The sequence below is a fragment of the Solanum verrucosum genome, unplaced genomic scaffold, assembly GCF_900185275.1.
Source record: "Solanum verrucosum unplaced genomic scaffold, falcon-dt-bn FXZP01000142.1, whole genome shotgun sequence".
Classification (NCBI taxonomy): domain Eukaryota; kingdom Viridiplantae; phylum Streptophyta; class Magnoliopsida; order Solanales; family Solanaceae; genus Solanum; species Solanum verrucosum.
In genome coordinates this window covers 733,912-757,892 of record NW_026020259.1, presented here as the reverse complement: position 1 = coordinate 757,892, position 23,981 = coordinate 733,912, and the positions used below count along the sequence as shown (strand labels likewise).

Genomic DNA, 23,981 nt, shown 5'->3' with positions numbered 1-23,981 from the left:
TAGGTTTCCGTTGGAGGCAGCAGTATCGGCGGCAAGAGTATCCAGAAAGTTTTCTGAAGAAGTCGGATATCAGGTACGTTTCTGTTGCATTGCTTGAATTACACCTCGCCATTTAATACCTTTTCTTGTGAACTATATGAACTGATGAATGGTATCAAAAGTGTGCAAGTTTAAACATAATAATAGACTAGTGAAATTGTTGTGACAATTACAAAGAAATGAACTGTAAGTTCAAAATTTGGATGGGTGATAAATTTTGCAAGAAAAATATTAGTGTTGCTTTTGTTTTCTGTAGACTGTTTAAGTTCTGGAATCGAGCACTAGAGCTCTGTATTTTGCTAGTTTTTACAACTCCTGAATTTGAAAATCTGGGAAAATATTCTTTCTAGGTCAGGTTCTCTTTTTTAACTACAATTAACTGTTAAAAGGAAGGATTTGTACTCACAAGTCACAACTGAATAAAGAAGTGGGTAAAACAGTTGAGGAAAAAGAGAGCGAACCTGTCAAAATTCACATTCATTATGGCTCACAAAAACTAATGGCACAATTGGCCATAGAGAGATTTCAAGGTTTTCCTTATTTTACCAATATTTTACTCTTTCTGAAGTCTAATTTTACTGCAGAAACTAATCTTCTCAGTTTCTGATTCATCTTGCACAATCATGCCTTTCTTCCAGTTTGGACTTCTCCGCCGTTAATCCATAAAACTGTTGTCAAGCATTCTAAACCTATCAGCCCCATAGATTGTAGAATATAATTCACTGCAGGAAGACATGAATAATTGTCACTTCCACTACTGACAAAAGTTAAAAATAGATTGTTGGCGTTTTAGCCTTTTTACTGTTTTCTTGTTTGAAAACTTTTGGGAATTCCTTTGTGCAACAACTCTATGATTAAACTTTAAAAAAAAATATGCATTTTTTTACAAATGCGTTAAGCTCTTGTTGACTCCAGAAAAAGAATAAATGACATAGTGTACTCCAAGGTGCGGTTGTGGTCCTCTCTTCCTTCAAATTTGTGATGATTATTTTCATGGAAAACGTAGCACATCAAAACATGAGAAGCTAGGGAACATAATAAAGATGGCTATACCTATAATTATTTTCTTGTTCACCCCTCCTAAACATATGCATGAATCTCATTAATCTACTATTATACCCCATCCGGTTCACTTAAAAAAATTCCCTTTGTAGACAATCATTTATTGGAAAAAATTGATAAGCTTAACACAAAAGCAGAAAAAGAAATAATAGTAACTTGGTCCCATGTGAAATTGAGCAGTTTCTGTAACTTGGAGAATACCCTTTAGTACTGAGCAATGAGCATTACTATCTTGGCGCTGGCCATTTACAATTTAAAAACTGTACTTTCTTTTCAGAAAAAGTACATGGTGGTAAAAATGGCCTAATTTCATTTGTATCTATATAGATCGCGCTTTAAGAAATTGAGATCTTTTCATGCAACAGTACACGTGTTGGAGAGTAAACTCTGCCCCCTCTTTTAGCAGTATGACCCAACTGATTTTTACTCCTTGGCTTGTGTAGTATTATTGCCTTTTTTTTCATGCATTCTTCCTTATTAGCCATTAATTATGTATGTGGTTCTTATTGAACATGCTATCACATACTGTTATGTCTAGTGTCAAATGCAACATGGTCAACTGACACGGTTACATCTATATTTTACATGAAGGGGAAAAGGTGATTATCAAATTGATTATAAACCAGCTCCTCGAATCTCAGAAGCAGATAAGAGTAATGATCAATACTAATTGAGAACATAATTTATCTCAATACTAATTCATTCTAAAGCTACTATTGGAGTTGGATTTCAGACCCAACTTCTTGACATTAATGGGAAAGCTCATATTTGGGACACTGCTGGCCAAGAAAGGTTTAGATATAAGTTGGAGGAGTACTTTTGGAAGTGTTACTAGGTGGCTTGATCAGCTCAATAGCCGTTATAGAAAAATGTAATTCTCGAAAAACAGATGAAATCAAAGGTGTTTTTTTTTCTTTTTCTTGATTTCGTGTTTATGATTTCTTTGTGATTCTTGCATATTAGTTGATATATTGTTTAATTTCCCCTTCTCCAAATGCATATGCATGATACTTGAGAACATGATTTTTTTTCTAGTGAAAAATTTCTCCACTTTCTTGCCTTGTTGAATTTGATAATAACTGAATCAGGGCATATTGCTCTCTTTTCTTCTTTGGGGGTCTCGCGTGTCAGTTATGTGACTTAATGTCTCTTTCTCCAAGTAGATATACATTTGTATACGGAGAGTGCTATTTATTCCTTGTTATTTGACTTGTAATTAGTATTGAGATAAATTATTGAATTTGCCAATTTTCATCAATTTTTTCTTCTTGAATGGGGCAGCAGCAATCCAAAGGTGAGTTTCTGTATCAGCAAGTTAATTACGGAAATGTTGAAGGCATCAAATCTCTCTGCAGTAAATTAACTCAGCAGCTTGAAATTTTAAAGAGAAAAACAGCAAGTTCTGTAAGCAAACAAGAGCAGCAATTGAATGTAATATTAGAAGATATGCAATCCTTCTTAGCTACTAAAAGAAGGGTACAGTGAATTTTTTTTGACATGCAGTACTTTAATAATCTGGGACCTGAAAATGGAACTTATCTAATCTTGTATTTACGGACAGGCTACAGATGACTTGAAGGTTCAGCTCCAGAAGCTGAAAGACAAGTATAACTCCGATATCCAGAATTTGGCTGTACCAGCCCAAGATCTTCATGAAAATTCTCAGTTAGCTTTTAGCAAAGTGAATTCAGAAATATCAAAGCATTCTTCTGCTTTTACGGATGTAAGCGTGGATACTTCTTTAAGTCGATGTTACTTTCTTTCCACCCTTTCATCACTCAATTTTGCCAGCATACTTGTACAGCTTGTTGGAAAGATTTCCGCAGATGTTAATGCTATACTCAACGGTCTGCAAGGTAATATTCGGGAGCTTGAGGTGAAGATAAATGCTTTTGTGCGACAAGAACAACAGGTACATAAGCATGCTATAAATTTTCTTTCAGATACTCTTAGTTTTGTGCATCTAACTTTGTTTATTTTTCTCCATCATCAGTATCAAACAAGAAGATATCATGAAATTCAAATTACCTCTGAAGTTCTCCTCAACTTTTTCAAGACCAATACATATATTTCAAAATTGAGACGAATGGATGAAAAATCACAAACAATTAATAATCAGCAACTCTGCACCCTTGAAGAAAAGTTTGAGGTATTTATTTCTGGACTCTCCTTAGAAATGAAGATCTCGATCTTGATCTCTTTTCACCCTTTTGAGTTACTTCTATAGGAGCTGGCTGCAAGTGAAGAACGTCAACTTATAGAAAAAGTTGCAGAGCTTATATTAGCTTCCAGTACTAAGAAGAAAAGGCTGGTATGTGCTTCTTCATTGCAACTTGTACATACCTTTTATGGTATTAGAGGTAGCCTTACCCCGTATTTCTGCAAGAGGTTGTTTCCACAACTCAAACTCGTGACCTCCAGGTCACATGGCAGCAACTTTACCAGTTACGCCAAGGTTTGCCTTCAACTAAATAATTAGAATTTACTCTAAAGAATCACAGCTGAGAATGCTTTTCCATGAAGGTTTATATTGTGAATGGAATTCATACCAATATCATAGCCTTTTCATGGATTTTCTTATTCTTAAAAGCATGTAGTTACTGCAGGACTATCTCTTTCAGGGAGAAAATTATCAAATACTTTCATTTTTTTTGTTCTTTAGGTTCAAACAGCAGTCAATGACCTTAGAGAGTGCTCTAATATCAAAACCAGAAATCTAAATGCTGAGTTTTCAGACATACAAGGTTGTGCTAATTCTGCCTATGAAAAGTGGACAAACTACATTGAAAGCACAGATGCCCACCATATCGAGGATTCAACTAGATTGGAATTTTGGAAGAGTAGCCTAGCAGGAAACTTCGATTGCTGGTTGAGTTGGTTTCAGATGATATAAAATCTATAAATATTGCACTGTATTTTGTGTTGTATACCTTTTAATAAAGCTATAGTTCAGGAGTGCTATGGAATCAAATGGAAAGATAGGCACTCAGCTGCTTTCCTCCACAGTGACTTCCATACTAGAAGAAACAGCTATTTCCAAGAGGAATCTTCTTTTTGTTATGGAAAGTACCGATGAAGCTTCAACACCATCAAGCGCCACCACCAGTGAATAAGAAAACAAATAGGATCGTCCAACTCTTGAACTGTTATTTTCAAAATAATTAGAAGCACAACATAAGACAAGATGAATTGTGATCATTTCTTTTATCATCACATTAAGAAGTAATTGTTCCCCTCTTCGAAAAATGATTTTCACAGGATGAATTTATAAGCTACTCTGCGGCACCATGTTTGATTCCCATCTTCCTCTTTTCCCTTCAGGTGAAGCTGCTTTCATCCTGGAATGGAAAAATCTTGTTCACTGGTTGTGTAGACATGCCTTTGACTACAAAGGGTGTGGAAGAGGTCGTTAAAGCTGGGATACGAATTAGCAATATAACATATCGACATGATCTATACTTCTGCTTGGATTTGTGCTCAAAGCTTGCATGATAGCGCCGCCTCAAGAAGGTAATTTTGTGGTTAAAGCTTGTAACATTTGGGCGATCTCTGCTTCTTCTTAATTTTATTTTGTTATACGGATTAGTAGTTACTAGCTCAAGTGTTTTATATACATGGTCCAAAAAAGAAGGTTGTATCTGCATATAACGAATATGTTATTATTGTGTCATGGAATGGCTGTGACACAACAAATCACGGAAGATCTTGCATTAGAGGTTCACAGAGAAAGTAAGTCAATATTTTTGTTGGATCTCTCTTTTTATACATTATCACTATATATATAGATTTCAATGTTAGCATGAAAAATGTTCGCACCTCAAGGTGATTGATGTAGAGTCTAACTACTACATTCACGGCTCGAATCGATGACCTATAGCTTGAAAGATGAAAGTTTGGGGAATATGGCTGTCAACATATTGAATGTTTTCAACTCGTGAACAATGTTAACTTTGTTTGCAGACTAGCTTGTTCCTTTTACATAAAATGATCAGGACATGATTTTCAAGTAATTGTCATGCAAGTTTTTGTCTTAAAATGATACAAAATAAATTCTAATAAAAACTATGAACCATTAGTGCTTGAAAATTTCTCTGTGGTAAATTATGTTGTTTTCGAGTTGTTAAATAGGCATTCTCGGGTCAAGCATCCTCGGGGAGGCCTCCTCGAGTAGGGCGTTCTCGGATCAGGCATTCTTGGGTCAGACATCCTCGGGTCAGGCGTTCTCCGGTCAGGCGTTCTCGGGTCAGGCGTCATCGGGTCAGACGTTTTCGGGTCAGACGTTCTCGAGTCAGGCGTCCTTAGGTCAGGCATTCTCCGGTCAGGTGTCCTCCTGTCAGGCATTCTTAGGTCAAGCGTGATCGGGTCAGGCATCCTCGGGTCAAGCATCCACGGGTCAAGCATCCTCGGGTCAGGCATCCTCGGGTCAGGCGTTCTCGGGTCAGGCGTTCTCGGGTCAGGCATCCTCGGGTCAGGCGTTCTCGAGTCAAGCATCCTCAGGTTAGGCATCTTCGGGTCAGGCGTTCTCGGGTCAGGCATCCTCGGGTCAGGCGTTCTCGGGTCAGGCGTTCTCGGGTCAGGCATCCTCGGGTCAGGCGTTCTCGAGTCAAGCATCCTCAGGTTAGGCATCTTCGGGTCAGGCGTTCTCGGGTCAGGCATATTCTCCAATAAGACATCCTCGGGTCAGGCATCCTCGGGTCAGGCGTTCTGGGGTCAGGCATCCTCGGGTTAGGCATTCTTGGGTCAAGCTTCCTCGGGTCAGGCATTCTCGGGTCAAGCATCCTAGGGTCAGGAGTCATCGAGTCAGGCATTTTGGGTCAGGCATCCTTGGGTCAGGTATACTCGGGTCAAGCATCATCGGGTCAGGCGTCCTCAGGTTAGGCATTCTCGGGTAAGGCGTCCTCGGGTTAGGCAACCTCAGGTCAAGCATCCTCGAGTCAGGAATCCTTCGGTCAGGCATCCTCGGGTCAGGCATTCTCGGGTCAGGCATTCTCGGGTCAGGCATTCTCGGGTCAGGCATCCTCGGGTCAGGCATTCTCGGGTCAGGCTTCCTCTTTCCTCGGGTCAGGCATCCTCGGGTCAGGAGTCCTCGGGTCAGGCATTCTAAGGTCAGGCATTCTCGGGTCAGGCGTCCTCGGGTCAGGCTTCCTCTTTCCTCGGGTTAGGCGTCTTCGGGTCAGGCATTTTGGGTCAGGTATCCTCAGGTCAAGCATCATCGGGTCAAGCGTCCTCAGGTTAAGCATTCTTGGGTAAGGCGTCCTCGGGTCAGGCAACCTCAGGTCAGGTATCTTCGAGTCAGGCATCCTCAGGTCAGGCATTCTCGGGTCAAGCATTCTCGGGTCAAGCATCCCCGGGTTAGGTATCCTTGGGTCAGGCATCCTCAGGTCAGGCATCCTCGGGTTAGGCATCCTCGGGTCAGGTATCCTTGGGTCAGACGTTCCCGGTTCAAGAATCCTCGGATCAGGCATCCTCGGGTCAGGCATACTTGGGTCAGGCATCCTTGGGTCAGGCATCCTCGGGTCAGGCATTCTCGGGTTAGGCATTCTCGGGTCAGGCATTCTCGGGTCAGGCATCCTCTGGTCAGGCATTCTCGGGTCAGGCATTCTCGAGTCAGGCATTCTCGGGTCAGGCATTCTCGGGTCAGGCGTCCTCGGGTCAGGCTTCCTCTTTCCTCGGGTTAGGCGTCTTCGGGTCAGGCATTCTCGGGTCAGGCATTCTCGAGTCAGGCATTCTCGGGTCAGGCATTCTCGGGTTAAGCATTCTTGGGTAAGGCGTCCTCGGGTCAGGCAACCTCAGGTCAGGTATCTTCGAGTCAGGCATCCTCGGGTCAGGCATTTTCGGGTCAGACATCCTTGGGCAGGCATTCTCGGGTCACGTATCCTCAGGTCAGGCATCCTCGGGTTAGGAATCATCAGGTCAGGCATCCTCGGGTTAGGCATCATCGGGTCAGGCATCCTTGTGTCAAGTATCCTTGGGTCAGACGTTCTCGGGTCAGGCATCCTTAGGTCAGGTGTTCCGGGGTCAAGCATCATTCGGTTAGGCGTTTTGGGGTCAGGCATCCTCGGGTTAGGCATCCTTGAGTCAGGCATTCTCGGGTCAGGCATCCTCGGGTCAGGCATCCTCAAGTCAGGCATCCTCAGGTCAGGCATCCTCGGATCAAGTATCCTTTGGTCAAGAGTTCTCGGTTTAGGCATCCTCGAGTCAGGTGTTTCGGGGTCAAGCATCCTTGGGTCAGGTATCCTCGGGTCAGGCATTCTGGGGTCAAGAATCTTCGGGTTAGGTCGGGTCAGGCATCCTCGGGTCAGGTGTTCTGGGGTGAGGTATCATCGGGTAAGGCGAATATTTTGCAGTAAGACATTCTCGGGTCAGGCGTCCTTGGGTCAGGCATCATCGGGTCAGGCATTCTCGGGTCAGGCATCCTCGGGTCAGGCATCCTCAAGTCAGGCATCCTCAGGTCAGGCATCCTCGGATCAAGTATCATTTGGTCAAGAGTTCTCGGTTTAGGCATCCTCGAGTCAGGTGTTTCGGGGTCAAGCATCCTTGGGTCAGGTATCCTCGGGTCAGGCATTCTGGGGTCAAGAATCTTCGGGTTAGGTCGGGTCAGGCATCCTCGGGTCAGGTGTTCTGGGGTGAGGTATCATCGGGTAAGGCGAATATTTTACAGTAAGACATTCTCGGGTCAGGCGTCCTTGGGTCAGGCATCATCGGGTCAGGCATCCTCAGGTCAGGCGTTCTCGGGTCAGGCATCCATGGGTCAGGCGCCGTCAGGTCTGGCGTTCTCGGGTCAAGCATCCCCGGGTTAGGTATCCTTGGGTCAGGCATCCTCGGGTTAGGCATCCTCGGGTTAGGCATCCTCGGGTCAGGTATCCTTGGGTCAGACGTTCCCGGTTCAAGAATCCTCGGATCAGGCATCCTCGGGTCAGGCATACTTGGGTCAGGCATCCTTGGGTCAGGCATCCTCGGGTCAGGCATCATCGTGTCAGTCATCCTCTGGTCAAGCATCCTCGGGTCAGGCATCCTCGGGTCAGGTATCCTCGGATCAGGCATACTCGGGTCAGGCATCATCGTGTCAGTCATCCTCTGGTCAAGCATCCTCGGGTCAGGCATCCTCGGGTCAGGTATCCTCGGATCAGGCATACTCGGGTCAGGCATCATCAGGTCAAGCATCCCCGGGTCAGGTGTTTTGGGGTCAGGCGTTCTCGGGTCAGGCATCTTTCAGTAAGGCATCATCGGGTCAGGCGTTCTCGGGTGAGACATCCTCGGGTGAGGCATACTCGGGTCAGGCATCATCGAGTCAGGCATCCTCGGGTCAGGCATCTTCGTGTCAGGCATCCACGGGTCAGGCATCCTAGAGTCAGGCATCATCGGGTTAGGCATCCTTGGGTCAGGCATTCTTGGATGTATCATCGGGTAAGGCGTTCTCCGGGTCAGGCATCCTCGTGTCAGGTGTAACGGGGTCCGGCATCCTCGGGATAGGCATTCTCCAGTAAGACATCCTTGGATCTAAGCGTTCTCGGGTCAGGCCTCCTCGGGTCAGGCATTCTCGAGTTAGGCATCCTAGAGTCAGGCATACTCGGGTCAGGCATCCTCGGGTCAGGCATACTCGGGTCAGGCATCCTCAGGTCAGGCATACTTGGGTCAGGCATACTTGGGTCAGGCATCCTCGGGTCAGGCATCTTCGGGTTAGGCATCCTTGGGTCAGGCATCCTCAAGTCAGGCATTCTCCAGTAAGATATCATCGGGTCAGTCATCCTCTGGTCATGCATCTTCGGGTCTGGCATCATCGGGTCAGGCATACTCTGGTCAGGCATCCTCGGGTCAGTCATCCCCGGGTCAAGCGTTTTGGGGTTAGGCATCTTCCAGTAAGGCATCCTCGGGTCAGGCGTTCTCGGGTCAGGCGTCCTCGGGTTAGGCATCCTTGGCTTAGGCATCTTCGGGTCAAGCATTCTCAAGTCAGGTATCCTCAGGTCAAGCATCCTCGAGTCAGGCGTTTGGGTTAAACGTCTGGGATCAGACATCCAGGTTAGGCATCCTAGGGTCAGGCTTCTTCGGGTCAGGCATTCTCAGTTCATGCATTTTGGGGTTAGGCATCTTCGAGTGAGGCATTCTCTAGTCAGACATCCTCGGGTTAGGCATTCTCGAGTCAGACATCATCGGGTCAGGCGTTCTCAGAGAGAAGGTTACCTCGGGTCAGGCATTCTCAGGTCAGTCGTCCTCGAGTTAGGCATTCTTAGGTTAGGCGTCCTCGGTGAGACATCCTTGTTTCAGGCGTTCTTAGGTTAGGCATTCTTAGGTCAGGCGTCTTCATGTCAGGTATCATCAGGTCAGGCATCATCAGGTCAAGCGTTCTCGGGTCACGCATCCTCGAGTCAGACTTTTTCGGGTCAAGTATCCTCGGGTCAGGCATCCTCGAGTCAAGCTTCTCAGGTCAGGCGTCATCGGGTTACCATCCTCGGGTCAGGTGTTCCTCCAGTCAAACATCATCGGGTCAGGCATCCTTGGAGAAGGCCTTCGGGAGGGAGGGGATGGCTTGGGTGGTAAAGCCCTGTCGAGAGGGGGGCGGCCTTGGAGGGAAGGGGAGAGGGAGGGGATGCCTTGGGGGGTAGGGCCTTATCGGGAGATGGGTGGGCTTGGCGGGGGGGCTTGCCAGAAGGGAAAGAGGGGATGCCTTGCGGGGTAGGGCTTTAATGGGAGGTGGGCGGGCTTGGCGGGTGGACCTTGACGGGAGGGAGGGCGGCTTTGTGGGGAAGGGCCTTGCCCGGAAGAGGGGCGGCCTTGGGCGCAGGCCTAAAGGGAAAGGGAACTCGAAACATACTGCTTTAGATGGGAGGGGGGCCTCGAAACGGGCGACCTTGGAGCAGTACATTCAGTCCTACTATCTTTAGAGTTGGGCATTTAGGGGGCTTTACAAGAATTAGATGATTTTCTTAGTTTTTTATGTGTGAATGCCCATTAATATATATGTCTTCAAGGCGTATTTTTGGTGAAACCTTTACGGAACCCTCTGTAGGAAGTTGGGCATCTAGGGTCACTTTACATGAATTAGGCAATTTTATCAGTTTTTTCGTGAGTAACGCTCATGAATATTTTGGTAATTTAGCTTTCGGGCACAATTTGTTGTTGTTAACTACCTGAACATTAATCGGATCTTCGGACCAGTCACGAAAGTAATAAAAAAGTTTTAATAAGCGGAGATTTACGCATGTATTTTGACATATTATTAATGTATTTGACACATTATTAAGATACGATCATATGTATCTAGTTTTTATTAGTGTATCTGACTAAGTATATTGGAGATTTAATCTTACACAATTTGTTCTATCATGTATCTCAGTCTTGTCATATGTATCTGACCTTTTATCATATGTATTTGTTATGTTATTACAATGTATCTGACTATTTTCATATGTATCTGATTTACATGTATACATTGAAAAGAATTTTGAGTTTTTTGAATTTTTTTTAGGAAGTTGTTATGCTACAGATTCTCAAAAGCTATTAAAGGATGATTTATTTTTTCATGTATCTAGCTCTCACATACGTATATTTGGAAGTGGAAGCTTGGAATTCATAGAAACAAAATCGAATTTTCCAAAAGAAAGTTGTTAACTTTGTTGTTGCTCGAAAATAAATGGAAGAAATTAGTTTGTTTTTTTTTTTGCATTTTTTAGAAGTTGTTAGACGAGACATACTCAAAAGTTGTTAAAGGAATGATTTCCTCCTTAAATTAAGCATTTTAGTTATAATCCTTAGTTAAATATACTTTGCCAATTTCTGAGATACATGTATTTGTCGAGTTAAGTACATGCATCCAACCAACGAAATGCGATACAAAAAATAATATTTGAAACTATTGTGAATATTAGTAATTAGGACCTACACTAGTGAAATTTATGTTATTTGCTCCTCAACAAATACAAAATTTATGACGATCCGATAAGATTTATTTGCCAATCGGACATGATAAATACGTTGAATACAATATATATATATATATATATTTATTTATTTTTTGTCATTAATTACGTGTCACAAACTTATATATGTTTGTAGCTCGATCATATATAATTTAAGAAAAATTTCAATATGACAAATATGTTAAGTATATCATAGTTCTTAAGTTTGTTTTTTTTTAATGACTCTAAAATCACAAGAAAAATGTATCATGGATGAAATAAAAAAATATATAATGTATAATGAATAAAATGAAGTAAGTCAAGTAGACACACATAAAAGAAAATAAATGAAATAACTAAACTAGGTAGCACAAGTAACAAAAAAGAGTTGAAATCGATCTAGTATGGTTTGTTAGGTGTCAATTGTCATGTCGAGTAGGACTCTGTTCAAAGAATCGAAATCAATAACTCCAATATAATTTTTTTTTATTAATATATCGATAATGGGTTATGATTTAACGACTTTGATAACGATTTTGATTTTTTATTTATTTTCGGGTTATCAGTTCTTATCGATTTGAGGTTTTTTCTTAATGAGTTAACTGATAATTCGATTGTAAATTAATTAATCATATTTATACCATTTGGCATATAAAGTCCTTGACTTAGGATTTAGTTTCATATTTTTATTTTGGCAGTCTAAAAAAACTTTCGGTTATTTTACAATGTGTTACTGTTGCTTTTGAGCAAAATGCAATCTATCAACTCATTTGCACGATTTATTTGGTTTGTCACAATGTTTCCAAGTGATTTTCAATCATTTAATTTTTGTGTCAAATTAACGATTAATATATAAGTAATAAATCTAGTATGATTTGTGAGTTGTCAAGTCGGATTGTTATGACCTGCTATACGAGTTCGACATAATTCAATAGTTTATACACGAGATAAGCCATGTAATATATAAATAATTTATTCAAAACTCGGGCTTACCACCCATGCCATGCTAGGCGAAGCCTGTAAAAGCTTCATCCTCCACAGACTCAAAAGTTATACTAATATTGACTACACATTGTATGGTTATCTCTTACAATTATGCAAAGAACATTGCTTGATTCGTCAAGGCAAACAGCTCCATGCCCGTCTTGTTCTTTCCTCAACGATCCCCAACAACTTCCTTGCCTCTAAACTCATCAATTTCTACTCAAAAAACGAACATTTAAAAGAAGCACACCATGTGTTTGATGAAATACCTGAGAGAAATACATTTTCTTGGAATGCCCTTCTAATTGGTTACTCTTCCAAGAATTACCATGTAGAAACTCTCAAGTTGTTTTCTTTGTTTTTATCTGAGAATTTTGAGACATCCCATGTGAAGCCTGATAATTTTACAGTGACTTGTGTGTTAAAAGCTGTTTCTGGGATGTTGGGGGACTCTGTTTTGGCTAAGATGATTCATTGTTATGTTTTAAAAAATGGGTTTGATTCGGATGTGTTTGTATTGAATGGTTTGATTAATTCTTACTCGAAAACGGGTGATATGGTATTGGCGAGAAATGTGTTTGATGAAATTCCTGAAAGGGATGTAGTGTCGTGGAATTCAATGATATCGGGTTATTTTCAATGTGGGTTTTATGAGGAATGCAAAGGATTATATAGAGAAATGCTGCATTTAGAAAAGTTTAGACCTGGTGGGGTTACGGTAGTGAGTGTTCTACAAGCTTGTGCACAGTCGAATGATCTTATGTTAGGAATGGAAGTTCATCAGTATGTTATAGAAAACGGGATTGAACTTGATATTGCAGTTTATAACTCGATTATTGCGCTGTATTCAAAATGTGGTAGCTTGGACTATGCAAGAAACCTTTTCGAAGAGATGGGTGAGCCGGATGAGATAACTTATGGTGCAATGATTTCAGGCTACATGATTTATGGATTTGTTGATCAAGCTGTTAATCTTTTTCAAGAAATTGAGAAACCGTGTCTGAGTACTTGGAATGCTGTGATAACAGGTCTAGTACAGAATAATTTGTACGAGCAAGCTTTAGAGTTCGTTCGGAAGATGCAGTTATCAGGTGATCAACCTAATGCCGTGACTCTCTCGAGTATTCTTCCGGGAATTTCCGATTTAGCATTTGCAAAAGGAGGGAAAGAAGTGCATGCCTATGCCATTAAGAGTGATTGTAATCAAAATATCTATGTCGCAACTGGAGTTATTGATACCTATGCAAAACTGGGGTTTATTCAATCAGCACGGCAAGTTTTTGATCACACGAAAGATCGGAGTGTCATTATTTGGACGGCAATTATCTCAGCGTATGCTAACCATGGAGAAGCCAAGGCTGCACTTGATCTATTTAATGTGATGCTGAGTCATTGCATAAGGCCAGATTCCATTACATTTACTGCCGTATTGGCAGCCTGTGCCCATTCAGGACTGATTGAAGAAGCTTGGAGAATTTTTGAGTTGTTGGAGAAGTATGGAATTCAGCCTCCGGATGAACATTATGCTTGCATGGTGGGGGTTCTAAGTCGAGCAGGAAAGCTATCTGAAGCAGTTGATTTCATCAGAAAGATGCCAATCGAACCCAGTGCAAGGGTGTGGGGTGCACTACTTAATGGTGCTTCAGTTTATGGTGACTTTGAAGTTGGTAGACTTGCATGTAGTCATTTGTTTGAAATGGAACCCGAAAATACTGGAAACTATACCATCATGGCAAATTTATATTCAAAAGCTGGTAGATGGGAAGAAGCTCAGGAGCTTAGGAAGAACATGAAAATTCTTGGATTGAAGAAGATTACCGGTAGTAGTTGGATGGAAACATGTCAAGGCTTAAAAAGCTTTGTAGCAACAGACGAATCAAATGAAAAGTCTGGAGAGGTTTATGGGGTACTGGAAAGATTGCTTGGTTCGATGAGGGATGATGGTTACGTAATGATGGATGAATTTAAGGAGGAAACCATGTGACAAATCTGCTGCGATGAGCAAGAGGTTGCCGTTAAGTAGTTTTCTGGGCTTCATGCAAGCAAGATTATAGGGTTGCCATCAACTCTGCTGTGTCATTATTCAGAAGAATGCCTTGTCTTATCGTGATGAAGTAGACAGTCATTTAGCAAGCATTAATACTCTTCCTGTAGTGATAGCCTGAAGTCATTCTGTGGAACTCAAGACGCAACATTTCAAGCGGTAGAAGTGCTCAAGAAAGAATTCAAATATGGTGTAAGCGTGTAACTAGTAAACGAAGAGACATGTTCAAAAGCACAAATCGAAACCAGAGGGTATTTTGATGTAAACACATTTATGCTCCCCTGGGAAAAATATTTGTCGTTCAGTTGATGAAATACTTTGGAGAGAGGATCACCAGCTTCTGGAAGGCCTTTTGGAGGTCTAGCACTAGATATTCTGGTATGCTGGTATCAATAATGTACTATACAGTATACACATTGAGTAGTAACTACCTTTTCTGATGGGCTTTGATACTTTCAGCGTGTACATGTGTGTCCCCTGATTTCTTTTTTTAACGGAAGTATAACATACAAAAACCAGTGTAAACTAGCATGAACTCCAATTTCTGTGATGATTTTTCTATGTTTCCCTAGAAATATGTGATCTTACAACTGTTAGGTTAATGGGGAACATTTTTGAAGCAGGAGCTTCATCTACTACCTTTCTGTGAGACTATTCCTTTAGTATGATCACACAAGTAATGTAAGTTAATGGAAAATTTGTTATAATGCAAGTTGAATATTCTTTCATTTTCTCTGTTGGGAAGTGGGGAAGGTTGTTACCATCTATGTTTCTTCCCTCGTATGGCGTTTTTACATGTTCAAGATACAATCAAAGTGCTTATTTATTTGATTTGACTTATCTTATATTGTTTAAATTACCAAGTTGCTTGACCTTTGTTTATACTACTCGAATATCTGAAAGTTGTTTATCCTTCAGAATCTCACATTTGGAAATTCTTCATTGCAGTTGCTGCACCGCCACGCCCATCCCAACAATTATAATTATTCATCCAAGTGACTGATGCATCAGACAATTCGTGATCCTAAGCTCTGTCTACGTGCAACCTAGCAAGTATAAAGATTTCAGCTTTTTATGCAGGGAATGTTTCACAAGTTGTATTTACCATTCTTTTTCACAAGAAGGTGCACAGAGCCCAAAAAGCAGCTGTGAGAGATGAAAAGGGTAAGTGACAAGAGCCCTTGATAAGTGCAGGCTACAGTGGGGAATAACTTGCACCTGACTAAATTATTATAACTTTGTTTGTAGGGCCAAAAGGTGTACATATTTTTCCATGAATGGGCCAAATTGATATTTTTGCTCTTATGCTTGTTGTTTTTCACCATGTTGTTAAACAGAGATAATGAAAAGAAAGGAATTATTGTAGTTGTATAAACTGGACACATGCTTCTGGACAAAGGCTAATATTCCCAGTCATTCCCTTCCATTCTACTCTACCTAACTCATCTCCCTAGACTTTTCCAAAACCACATCTCTGTCCCCAATACATTCACTTAATAATGCATCTTTCATTATTACTTTTTTGATAACCAGTGGTTCAGTTTGTGTGCACCTCGACTATTTCCGCCAGCACAAATATATAATAACTATGTCCACCAAGACTTGAACAGATGAGAATATACCTTTCTCGGCCATTTCGCTAAAGATCAAGTATAGTTTCTATTCTTATCAATTTAATCATGCACCTTTCTTTTCTAACCAATTTTTTTAGCTTACTGTCCTCTTGTCCCATGATATGCTGAAAATGTCAAATCCATTGATGTACTACAAAAATGCCATTTACTTTTTCACTAAGCCTAAACAGATCAGAATGAATACAAAGGTCTATATGGCTGATCTTGATTAGTTTTTTTATTGAGGCACAATTGGTTGATTGATCGATTCTATATTTACTACGAAAAAGATAATATTGTTGTAAAATGAACTAATTTTTGTATATAAGTGAAGAAGGGTAGAGGATCAGTCCATCATTCTCGAATTTCGAAGGTTGTGGTTGGACGGCTCCAAACAGATTTCTCAGACATCTTAAAAAGGTTAAAAGAAATTACTAGAACCATTTCTCAACCACCTCCCACCCCCACCCCCACCCCCACCCCAAAAAAAAAGAACTAGAAAACTAGTACTAATACTTGGGATCTTCAATTGATTGTGTGAAGCCCACTGGCTGTGTTTACTCTATTTTTAGTCTAAAAGTGATTGCACCACTATAGGTTCCAATCCATGTTCCTCTTTTTCTTTTGCCTTTACTTTTTCCTTTTCTATATAACTCTTTGCTTTAGTTAAAAGCTTTAGAAGAACAACTTTTGTTAATTGACTAACCATCATTGCAATTTGCAAGATTTGTTTGACAATTTATTTTATCTCCTTTTCTTGGTGTTGCTTGCCACAAAATATCAATAAATTTACTCCCTTCCCTAAAAATATTTTCTTGTATGTCTTAAAAAATAATTCAACTCTAAAAAATTTCAATTTTATACTTAATGAGATGATTTTGGCCACAAAAATATCTAAGCCTTGTTGTAAACAACAATTTAGAAGTATTCGCTCTAGCTTGATCATAGATTTTGAAGTTAAAACTTGGAACATGAATATTTGAGTTTTTACAACAATTTTAGAAGTCTTCGCTCTAGTTTGATCATAGATTTTGAAGTTGAAACTTAGAACACGAATATTTGAGTTTTAACAACAATTTCAGAAGTCTTCGCTCTAGTTTGACCATAAACTTTGAAGTAGAAACTTGTAACATGAATATTTGAGTTTTTGAAGTTGTATTTAGACTTGTATTTTCTTGGGAGAAAATTGAAGTTTTGTGAGGGAAAGTTTTAGTTTTTTGGGGAACTTGAAAATATATGAAGATCGAATTTTTAAAATCTGATCAAATTTCATGGTCAAACATATATTTATGGTCAAACACTCGGTTTATTCTTAATCTCCACACTTAATCAAACAATACCACATAAATTCAGAACATATTTCACTTAGATCTATAATAATAATCCTATGTGATTTGTCCAAGCAATTTGAGTCCCTATAAATCCCACACATCCCAAAAAACTCCCAAAACTTTCCCACCAAACAAAGCACATGATCTCCCATCATGGAAAAATTAGATCAAATTCCGTTAGAAACCATACTCATGTCTACACTTTCCACCTTCACTTCTCATCAACTTTCAGATCTAACACTTTACTTCTCCTCCCTCCACCACCACCATCACCGCCGTATTTTCTCTCTCCTCTCCTCTCCGATGCTATTTTCTCTCACCTTACACCACCTTCACTCTCTCTCTCTACACAACAAATCCCTCCTCATAGCCAAACACCTTTTGTCTAAACTAGCAATTTTCACTCATTTCATGCATAATGATACAATCTTGCCACCACCATCAACCACCTCTATGAAACACCGCGATTTAGACGCGGTTCTCCTCCTCCTTCTTCTATGTGAACTACGCCAACATGATCCGGAAGCACTCGATATACCTCCATCAAGGTACGTGTTAGATAGTTTGTAATATATATGTTATAAAAATAACAGAAATTAGCAACAGACAACTTCTATCGTTTAAAACAATAAAAATTGTTATTGGTTATAAAAATCTATAGATCTTTTGTCATCCTATAATATCTCTTTAAGGACATTGATTTTTTACCTACTTCAAAAACTTCTATTGATTCAATTTATTTTTATCCTAGCAGGTGGCGCGTTGTTATTTGTCAATACATAGCTAAAGATGCACTAAAATTCTCTAGCATTAGTTGTTCCAACAGAGAAGTCATAATGAAGTTTATTGAGCTGCTGGCAAAGTGCAAGAATTTTGTCAATGCCATGATTCATACAGGTATATATGTATAGTGACATATTTATGTTTATTTATTAAAGAAAGAGATGGATTGAATTGAATTCGTCGGGTATTTTTATATTATTAGGTCATTTTTATCAATTGTAACAGGTTATTATTGACGAGTCTTATTTTCAACATTACAAATAAGAAGGCTTGCTTGTAGATATATTTTTTGGGTGATCACATGATAGTGTAAAAAAAAAATAGTCTTGATTGAATTGCGTATAGGACCAAAACGAACTACTTCTATTCTCGAAAATGAGATATATGAAGTATAGCTTTTTAGTCCCATTCGTCCAATGGTTAGGATGTCATTAGTTTATTTTATGTCGAAGACACGGGTCCAATTCTCGTAAGACATAAGTTCCTGGGGTTCTTGTGAATTATGGCCAATATTGGGTATATAACCAGTGATTCAAATCCAAAGGTTAATCGTACTTTGGCAACTTTACATATAGAAGAGGTTGATTTTCTTGGGTTGATAGTGAAAAAGTTGGCAAGTACGTCACCTTGCCACGTTGTAGAATCGTACATGAGATTTTCAATTCATACGACTTCTCATTCAATTCTTTCAAATTCATTGCATCCTTTTCCATGTTCGAGAATCCTTTTTCTTCCACTTTGCTTCGAAGAGTAATTAGGGCAAATTAAGTCATTTTACATTAGAAAATAACTAATGAGTGACTGCTCGTTATCTGGTTAGAAAAGATGGTCCAAAAGCTTAATTAATAATATTATAAATTGAACTTATCATTTCAAAGAACTAATCAGAATCTTGAATTTACATATATTAAATATTGAATCCGCTTCTAATGCAGGTAATGGTATTGGGGGAAAAGATAGGAAGGAGGTGGCAACATCAATAGCAATAGTGGTAGCACTACCATCAGTAGAAGCGAGCAACGACAACGACGGGAGGAAGGAATGTGTTATATGTAAAGAAGAGATGAAAGAAGGGAGAGATGTTTGTAAATTGCCATGTCATCATACATTTCATTGGATATGTATATTGCCTTGGTTGAAAAAAAGGAACACGTGTCCATGTTGCCGGTTTCAGCTGCCGTCCGATGATGTTTTCGCTGAGATCCAACGGTTGTGGGAAGTTGTGGCCAAGATGAGTGATAGTGCAAAGTTTTTAGGAATTAGTAATTGTAATTAGTTTTTAATTAAGTAAAAATAATCTTATAAAATTAGCACAATATAGCTACTTATGTTTTTTTTTCTTCAAGTAATAAAACACTACATTTATCATATGTTATAAATCAATACTATATACATTATCAGTTATACCTCAAGTTCCAAAATTGGTTGAGAATTTACTTATATTAATGAAAAAACTTGTTTGGTTAAGTCTATAAGTTATCACGCCCCAATTTCGGAAGACGTGATTGGCACTCCGTACTTTACTTGAATTAGGGGTGGGCGTTTGGTTATTCGGTTCGGTTTTTCAGTTTTCAGTTTTAGAAAAGTGTGCAACGTATGTTAAACCAAACTAATTTGGTTCGGTTTGGTTTAGTTCAGTGTTGTTTTTAAATCGGTTTTTTGGTGTGAATGAAAAATAAAATAAGGATAAAGTATAAGATACTTAGAAATTTAAAACTATGTTAAGGAATGATGCGTATTACAGTGGAACACTTATTGTGCTAACTAAGAGACTATATTTATTTTTATCAAGAACATTGAGCCTCCAACAATTTATCGAGAAAACAAGTATGAAGATGGTAGAAATATGTTTGAGTTTCAATTGGAAATTAATATTTCAAATTAACTATTGAATTGTACATTTGGTGTTACTTTGATTTGTTCATGAATGATTAGTTGTTGATTGAATTTTTAATTTTTAGTTAAGAGAATGCCCATATAAAATAATATTTTAATTTTTAATTTTTTTAAAATAAAAGTTCGGTTTTTCGGTGCATCGAAATTTTGAGACCCTTACACCGAACATCGAACCAAAGAACTGAACTTTCGAAAAAATAACACTGACACCGAATCGAAAAACCGAAACCGAAGAACCGAATTAGTTCGATTCGGTTCAATTTTTCGGTTTTCCGGTATTAACTTGAACTTGAGCAGACATAGCTTGGCATATATGTTACTAGACATACACAAATAGACATGTTAATTACAGAAGATAAGACATGAATGCTCAGAGAGTTTTGTAGGTTAAGATAATCTCATCAGTATACAAGTTGACAAGACCACCATGATCTTTATAACAACGACAAATACAAGAAAATTAAATAAGGACCGACAAGACCACCATGATCTTTATAACAACGACAAATACAAGAAAATTAAATAAGGACCGACAAGACCACCATGATCTTTATAACAACGACAAATACAAGAAAATTAAATAAGGACCGACAAGACCACCATGCGTATAAAATATTTAATTAAGATAAAAAAAAAAATGTTTACTTTAGATAAGTTGAAGGATCAAAATTATTTTAAGTGATACTTAAAGGACTATTTACAACCTACTACTAAAAATAAGGGACCATTTTTGTTATTTTTCTTCATCTTCCCCACAACGCCTCAAATTTTCTGGTTTTCGTTCAGTTCGGCCTGAGAAGGAATTTCTACCTCAACGATGGCGGAATAAACAAAGGTACATTTTTTCCGTTTAGCTATTGATTTTGAAGTTGAAATTTGAAAATTTGTGTTTTCGATGTTGTGATTTTTAGAACTTGATGTTATGTTTGGACGTATAATTTTTGGAATTTTTGTGAATGAAAGTGAAATTTATCCCTAAAACTGTTGATAATCTGATCTAATTTCACGATCAAACAGGTATTTGAAGATGAAATTTTCAAAATCTGATCTAAAATGTAGGGCGAAAGCTAGCTAGAATTTGATTGACTGGATCCCGTACATATCCAGATCCGGATCTAGATTATAACAAACAAATTCACGTTAACTCAGTAATAATTTTGCTAAGATTCGTAAATAGGAAGGTATGGAAATCGATGATTCTAGTGGATGGTTACTGGTAGTCAAGTGTTGCTGGGAGAGGCAGGAAACTAGCCTCATCCCCTTCCCTTCTATTAGTAGTTCTAGTTCGATGTGCGATACTATCAGCTTATTTTGCTATAGTATTTTTCCTGCTTCGAAAAATTCTCTTTTGAGCTAGGGTCAATCGAAATCCATCTCTCGATCCCACAAAGATAGGAGAAAGGTGAAATGGAACTATCCTTGCGACTTCTTCCCTAGATGCCTTCCTTCCTTGAGGGAAGTTCTCATTCGAGGATTTGAGAGGATTCTCATCCGGCTCTTAATCAGCTTAAGGAGTACAAGAGGTCTCACTCGGCGGAGCAGTAAGCAATTTACCTACGCTAAAATCAAATGATACTGAGTCATTGGAAATGTCTATGTACATTTTATCGTCCTCAGACCTACTTGTGGCACTACAGGATATGATGTTGTTGTATCTGTAAATATGAACCAGACCATAAACTTCAAATCCTAAATCCACTTGTGTGCGATATCATAGTGTCAGTGTTGAGTTGGCATGGCTACAGAGGCAAAAGTGCTGAGTCTGAGTAACTTAGGTCACATACAACCGGAAAAAAAGAGAGGTCTGCCATGTATTCGATATAATTACTGTGTTAATAAATTGATTCTATCTTTCCGGTTCATATATTTTGTTTTAATTAAACATGACCGTCCTTGGTAATCCAGCAATGTGTTGAAGTTTTATATAACATGAATAATTTCCTGGAAGAGATCCGTACAACCAAATGTCAGTTTTTTATATAAAGAAGGGAGGAGATATTTTGTTTTGATGATGAATATAGAGAAATGGGGAAAGAGAATCTGCTGTTTTTCAATGTTAGAAAAAGAAGAAGCTAATTTCCTCATGTGGCCCTCTTGTTTTCTTTCTTGTTGGATATCCAGAACAGTGTGTTCACAAACACAAGGTTGTGCCCATTCCACACGAGGTCCTCAGTTCTAGAATTAGAATAACCCGTCCTTCCTGATATCTAAAGGAGGTGGAGCTGCAACAATGGTCGTTGTTCGGTTTTACCAGTAGGAATGAGGCCAGACATCTTCCAAACTTGGTATATTATAATTGTGTTCAGATTCTAAGGACTAGTTATTCAAATCGTGGTTTTCTTTAGTTGTTCTTTCAATAAACTACTGCAACCACAACAACATGTCCGGGTGTAATTCCACAAGTGGGGCCTGGGGAGGGTACATTGTACGTAGACATTAACCCTACCTTTGTGCGAAGATAGATTGTTTTCGACAGGTCCTTGACTCAAAAGATTGCAATCAAAGAAGGATAGAAAGGAAAATAATGGCTGCCTTGTAATTAGTTGTACAATCTCTTTTTTCTCGTATATAGCTCATAGCTGATTGCCAAAACAGTAGCAAACTTCCTTTCCTTATGTACAACTGAACCAAGTATAAGAGTGCTCACCCTTGGGGGCGGATCTAGAGGCTTGGTTACAGTTTCACATGAATCCAATAGCTTTTGCGAAACTGTGTATATATATAGAAATATATTAAATATCTATACATATTTGACTATGAATCCAGTTATTGTTGTAGTAGTATAACTTGAGATTTTTTAAGGAATCCATAATTGTCAAATCCAGAATCCGTCCCTGCTCGTCCTGAAGATGCAATGGGAGCTTCCAGTGGACCAAGGCGGCTATCTGGTATGCAGAAGCAAGCACTTGCTCTATATAGAGGATTCTTAAGAGCAGCCCGCTCCAAGCCTGCTGAAGAGAGGAGGCAAATTGAGTCAGTTGTATCCAGTGAATTCCGCAAAAATTCCAAGCAAGTTGATCGTAAGAATTTTATTTATATCGAGTACTTACTTCGTCGTGGTAACAAACAACTTGATCAACTCAAAAGCCCTGATACAGTTGGATTGTCATCATTAAGTGTTGATTCTTCTTCACAAACAACAGGTTCATCCTCCTAGATTTTGTAAAGAAACCACTCCTTTTTCAACTTTTACAGGAGTTGGTTGATTATAACATCTCTTTTACTGGGATTATCGTAGGGTATTACTACTAGGATTCAGAAACATTTATATGGCGTTAAAGGGGATTTTCATCGAGGCTCGAGAGATGGAATAAATTACATTTACTTTTCTTCAATAAAAATTCAAGCTCGACTTGATAGTGTAAAAATTCTTTAGAAAAAATCATGCATATCCCATGCTTGAATGATAGTTTTTGTAATAGCGGATTTGTTTCATAATGTAAGATAACATGTATAGGTTAGCATTTTATCTATTTTACTTTTCTTCAAATGTTCTTACCATCACAACAACAACACTTTTTGATTAGAAGTTGAATCGATCATCAGAAGAAGAATTAGGATACATTCCGGGAAATTCAAACTTTCATAGAAGAGAAGCAAGTAAAAGGCTTTCATAATGATTCTCGTAGACTCGTGCAAGAAATTTTCATTCTATACATACTAGATCATGAGTAACAAAGTATGTATGGAGTCTGAAGTTAAAAGGATCACTTATCGAGAGGGAGGGACAATACTTTTGGTTAAAGTTGCGTTGTGTAGGGCCCCATTTGGGAAAAGTGTGTTCTATCAAGGATTTATTCATACTCATAGCTCAAATTCGAAAATTTTGATTAAGGAGGAGTAGCTCCACACTGCACCACATCATTTAATCGTCGTTTAGCAATTATACTTTAGAATAAATTCAACAATTTATGAATGAAATATTTTTTTAACTGAACTTATTAATGTGTACTGTCACTGCAACGTTAATGTGAAATTAACAGAAGAGGCAATTTATGGTGGGGGCCTAATGCACAAAACTCTGTCTCTGACTCTTTTGGAGTTTTTATTTCTAAACAGTAATTATTTCAAACTTGCACACTTTTTTTTTCTTTTGAATAAACAAAATTCTGCACCTCAAAAGTCATTTAGGAAAGAAAAATCTTCTTTTTTTTACTACTTCCTGTGTTCCAATTTTTATGTCAATGTTTTATTTCCTAGTCAGTTTTAAAAAGAATATTATATTTTTTATTTAAAAATAATTTAATTTTAAAATTTATATTTATACAGAATATCAAAATTTTATTTTAGATCATAAATTTAAAAAAAGTTACTCTATTCGTTTCAATTTATG

At 38.9% G+C, this 23,981-nt stretch overlaps 4 protein-coding genes across 4 annotated transcripts; 3 read left to right on the top strand and 1 right to left on the bottom strand.

Annotated features, from left to right (window-relative positions):
- Positions 1–5,202: 5,202 nt before the first annotated feature.
- LOC125833370 (protein IQ-DOMAIN 14-like) lies at positions 5,203–5,757 on the bottom strand. Its single transcript, XM_049512509.1, has one exon. It carries the CDS (start codon positions 5,755–5,757, stop codon positions 5,203–5,205), a length of 555 nt encoding a protein of 184 aa, XP_049368466.1.
- Positions 5,758–12,000: 6,243 nt separating this feature from the next.
- LOC125833351 (pentatricopeptide repeat-containing protein At2g37310) lies at positions 12,001–14,020 on the top strand. Its single transcript, XM_049512492.1, has one exon. It carries the CDS (start codon positions 12,001–12,003, stop codon positions 13,963–13,965), a length of 1,965 nt encoding a protein of 654 aa, XP_049368449.1. The 3' UTR covers positions 13,966–14,020.
- A 2,986-nt stretch (positions 14,021–17,006) lies between these two features.
- LOC125833369 (E3 ubiquitin-protein ligase SGR9, amyloplastic) lies at positions 17,007–19,084 on the top strand. The gene is made up of 3 exons (XM_049512508.1): positions 17,007–17,517; positions 17,724–17,866; positions 18,688–19,084. Exons 1-3 carry the CDS (start codon positions 17,123–17,125, stop codon positions 19,026–19,028), a joined length of 879 nt encoding a protein of 292 aa, XP_049368465.1. The 5' UTR covers positions 17,007–17,122; the 3' UTR covers positions 19,029–19,084.
- Positions 19,085–22,472: 3,388 nt separating this feature from the next.
- Positions 22,473–23,024, top strand: LOC125833382 (succinate dehydrogenase assembly factor 1, mitochondrial). The gene has a single exon (XM_049512520.1). It carries the CDS (start codon positions 22,503–22,505, stop codon positions 22,803–22,805), a length of 303 nt encoding a protein of 100 aa, XP_049368477.1. The 5' UTR covers positions 22,473–22,502; the 3' UTR covers positions 22,806–23,024.
- Positions 23,025–23,981: the final 957 nt, after the last annotated feature.

Excerpts from the sequence above, each read along its gene's own strand:
- LOC125833351 (XM_049512492.1), top strand. The coding sequence starts at position 12,001 with ATGCTAGGCGAAGCCTGTAAAAGCTTCATCCTCCACAGACTCAAAAGT.
- LOC125833369 (XM_049512508.1), top strand. The coding sequence starts at position 17,123 with ATGGAAAAATTAGATCAAATTCCGTTAGAAACCATACTCATGTCTACA. Across the intron at positions 17,518-17,723 it reads CTCGATATACCTCCATCAAG|GTGGCGCGTTGTTATTTGTC; the intron begins GTACGTGTTAGA and ends TTATCCTAGCAG. Across the intron at positions 17,867-18,687 it reads CAATGCCATGATTCATACAG|GTAATGGTATTGGGGGAAAA; the intron begins GTATATATGTAT and ends CTTCTAATGCAG.
- LOC125833370 (XM_049512509.1), bottom strand. The coding sequence starts at position 5,757 with ATGCCTGACCCGAGAACGCCTGACCCGAAGATGCCTAACCTGAGGATG.
- LOC125833382 (XM_049512520.1), top strand. The coding sequence starts at position 22,503 with ATGGGAGCTTCCAGTGGACCAAGGCGGCTATCTGGTATGCAGAAGCAA.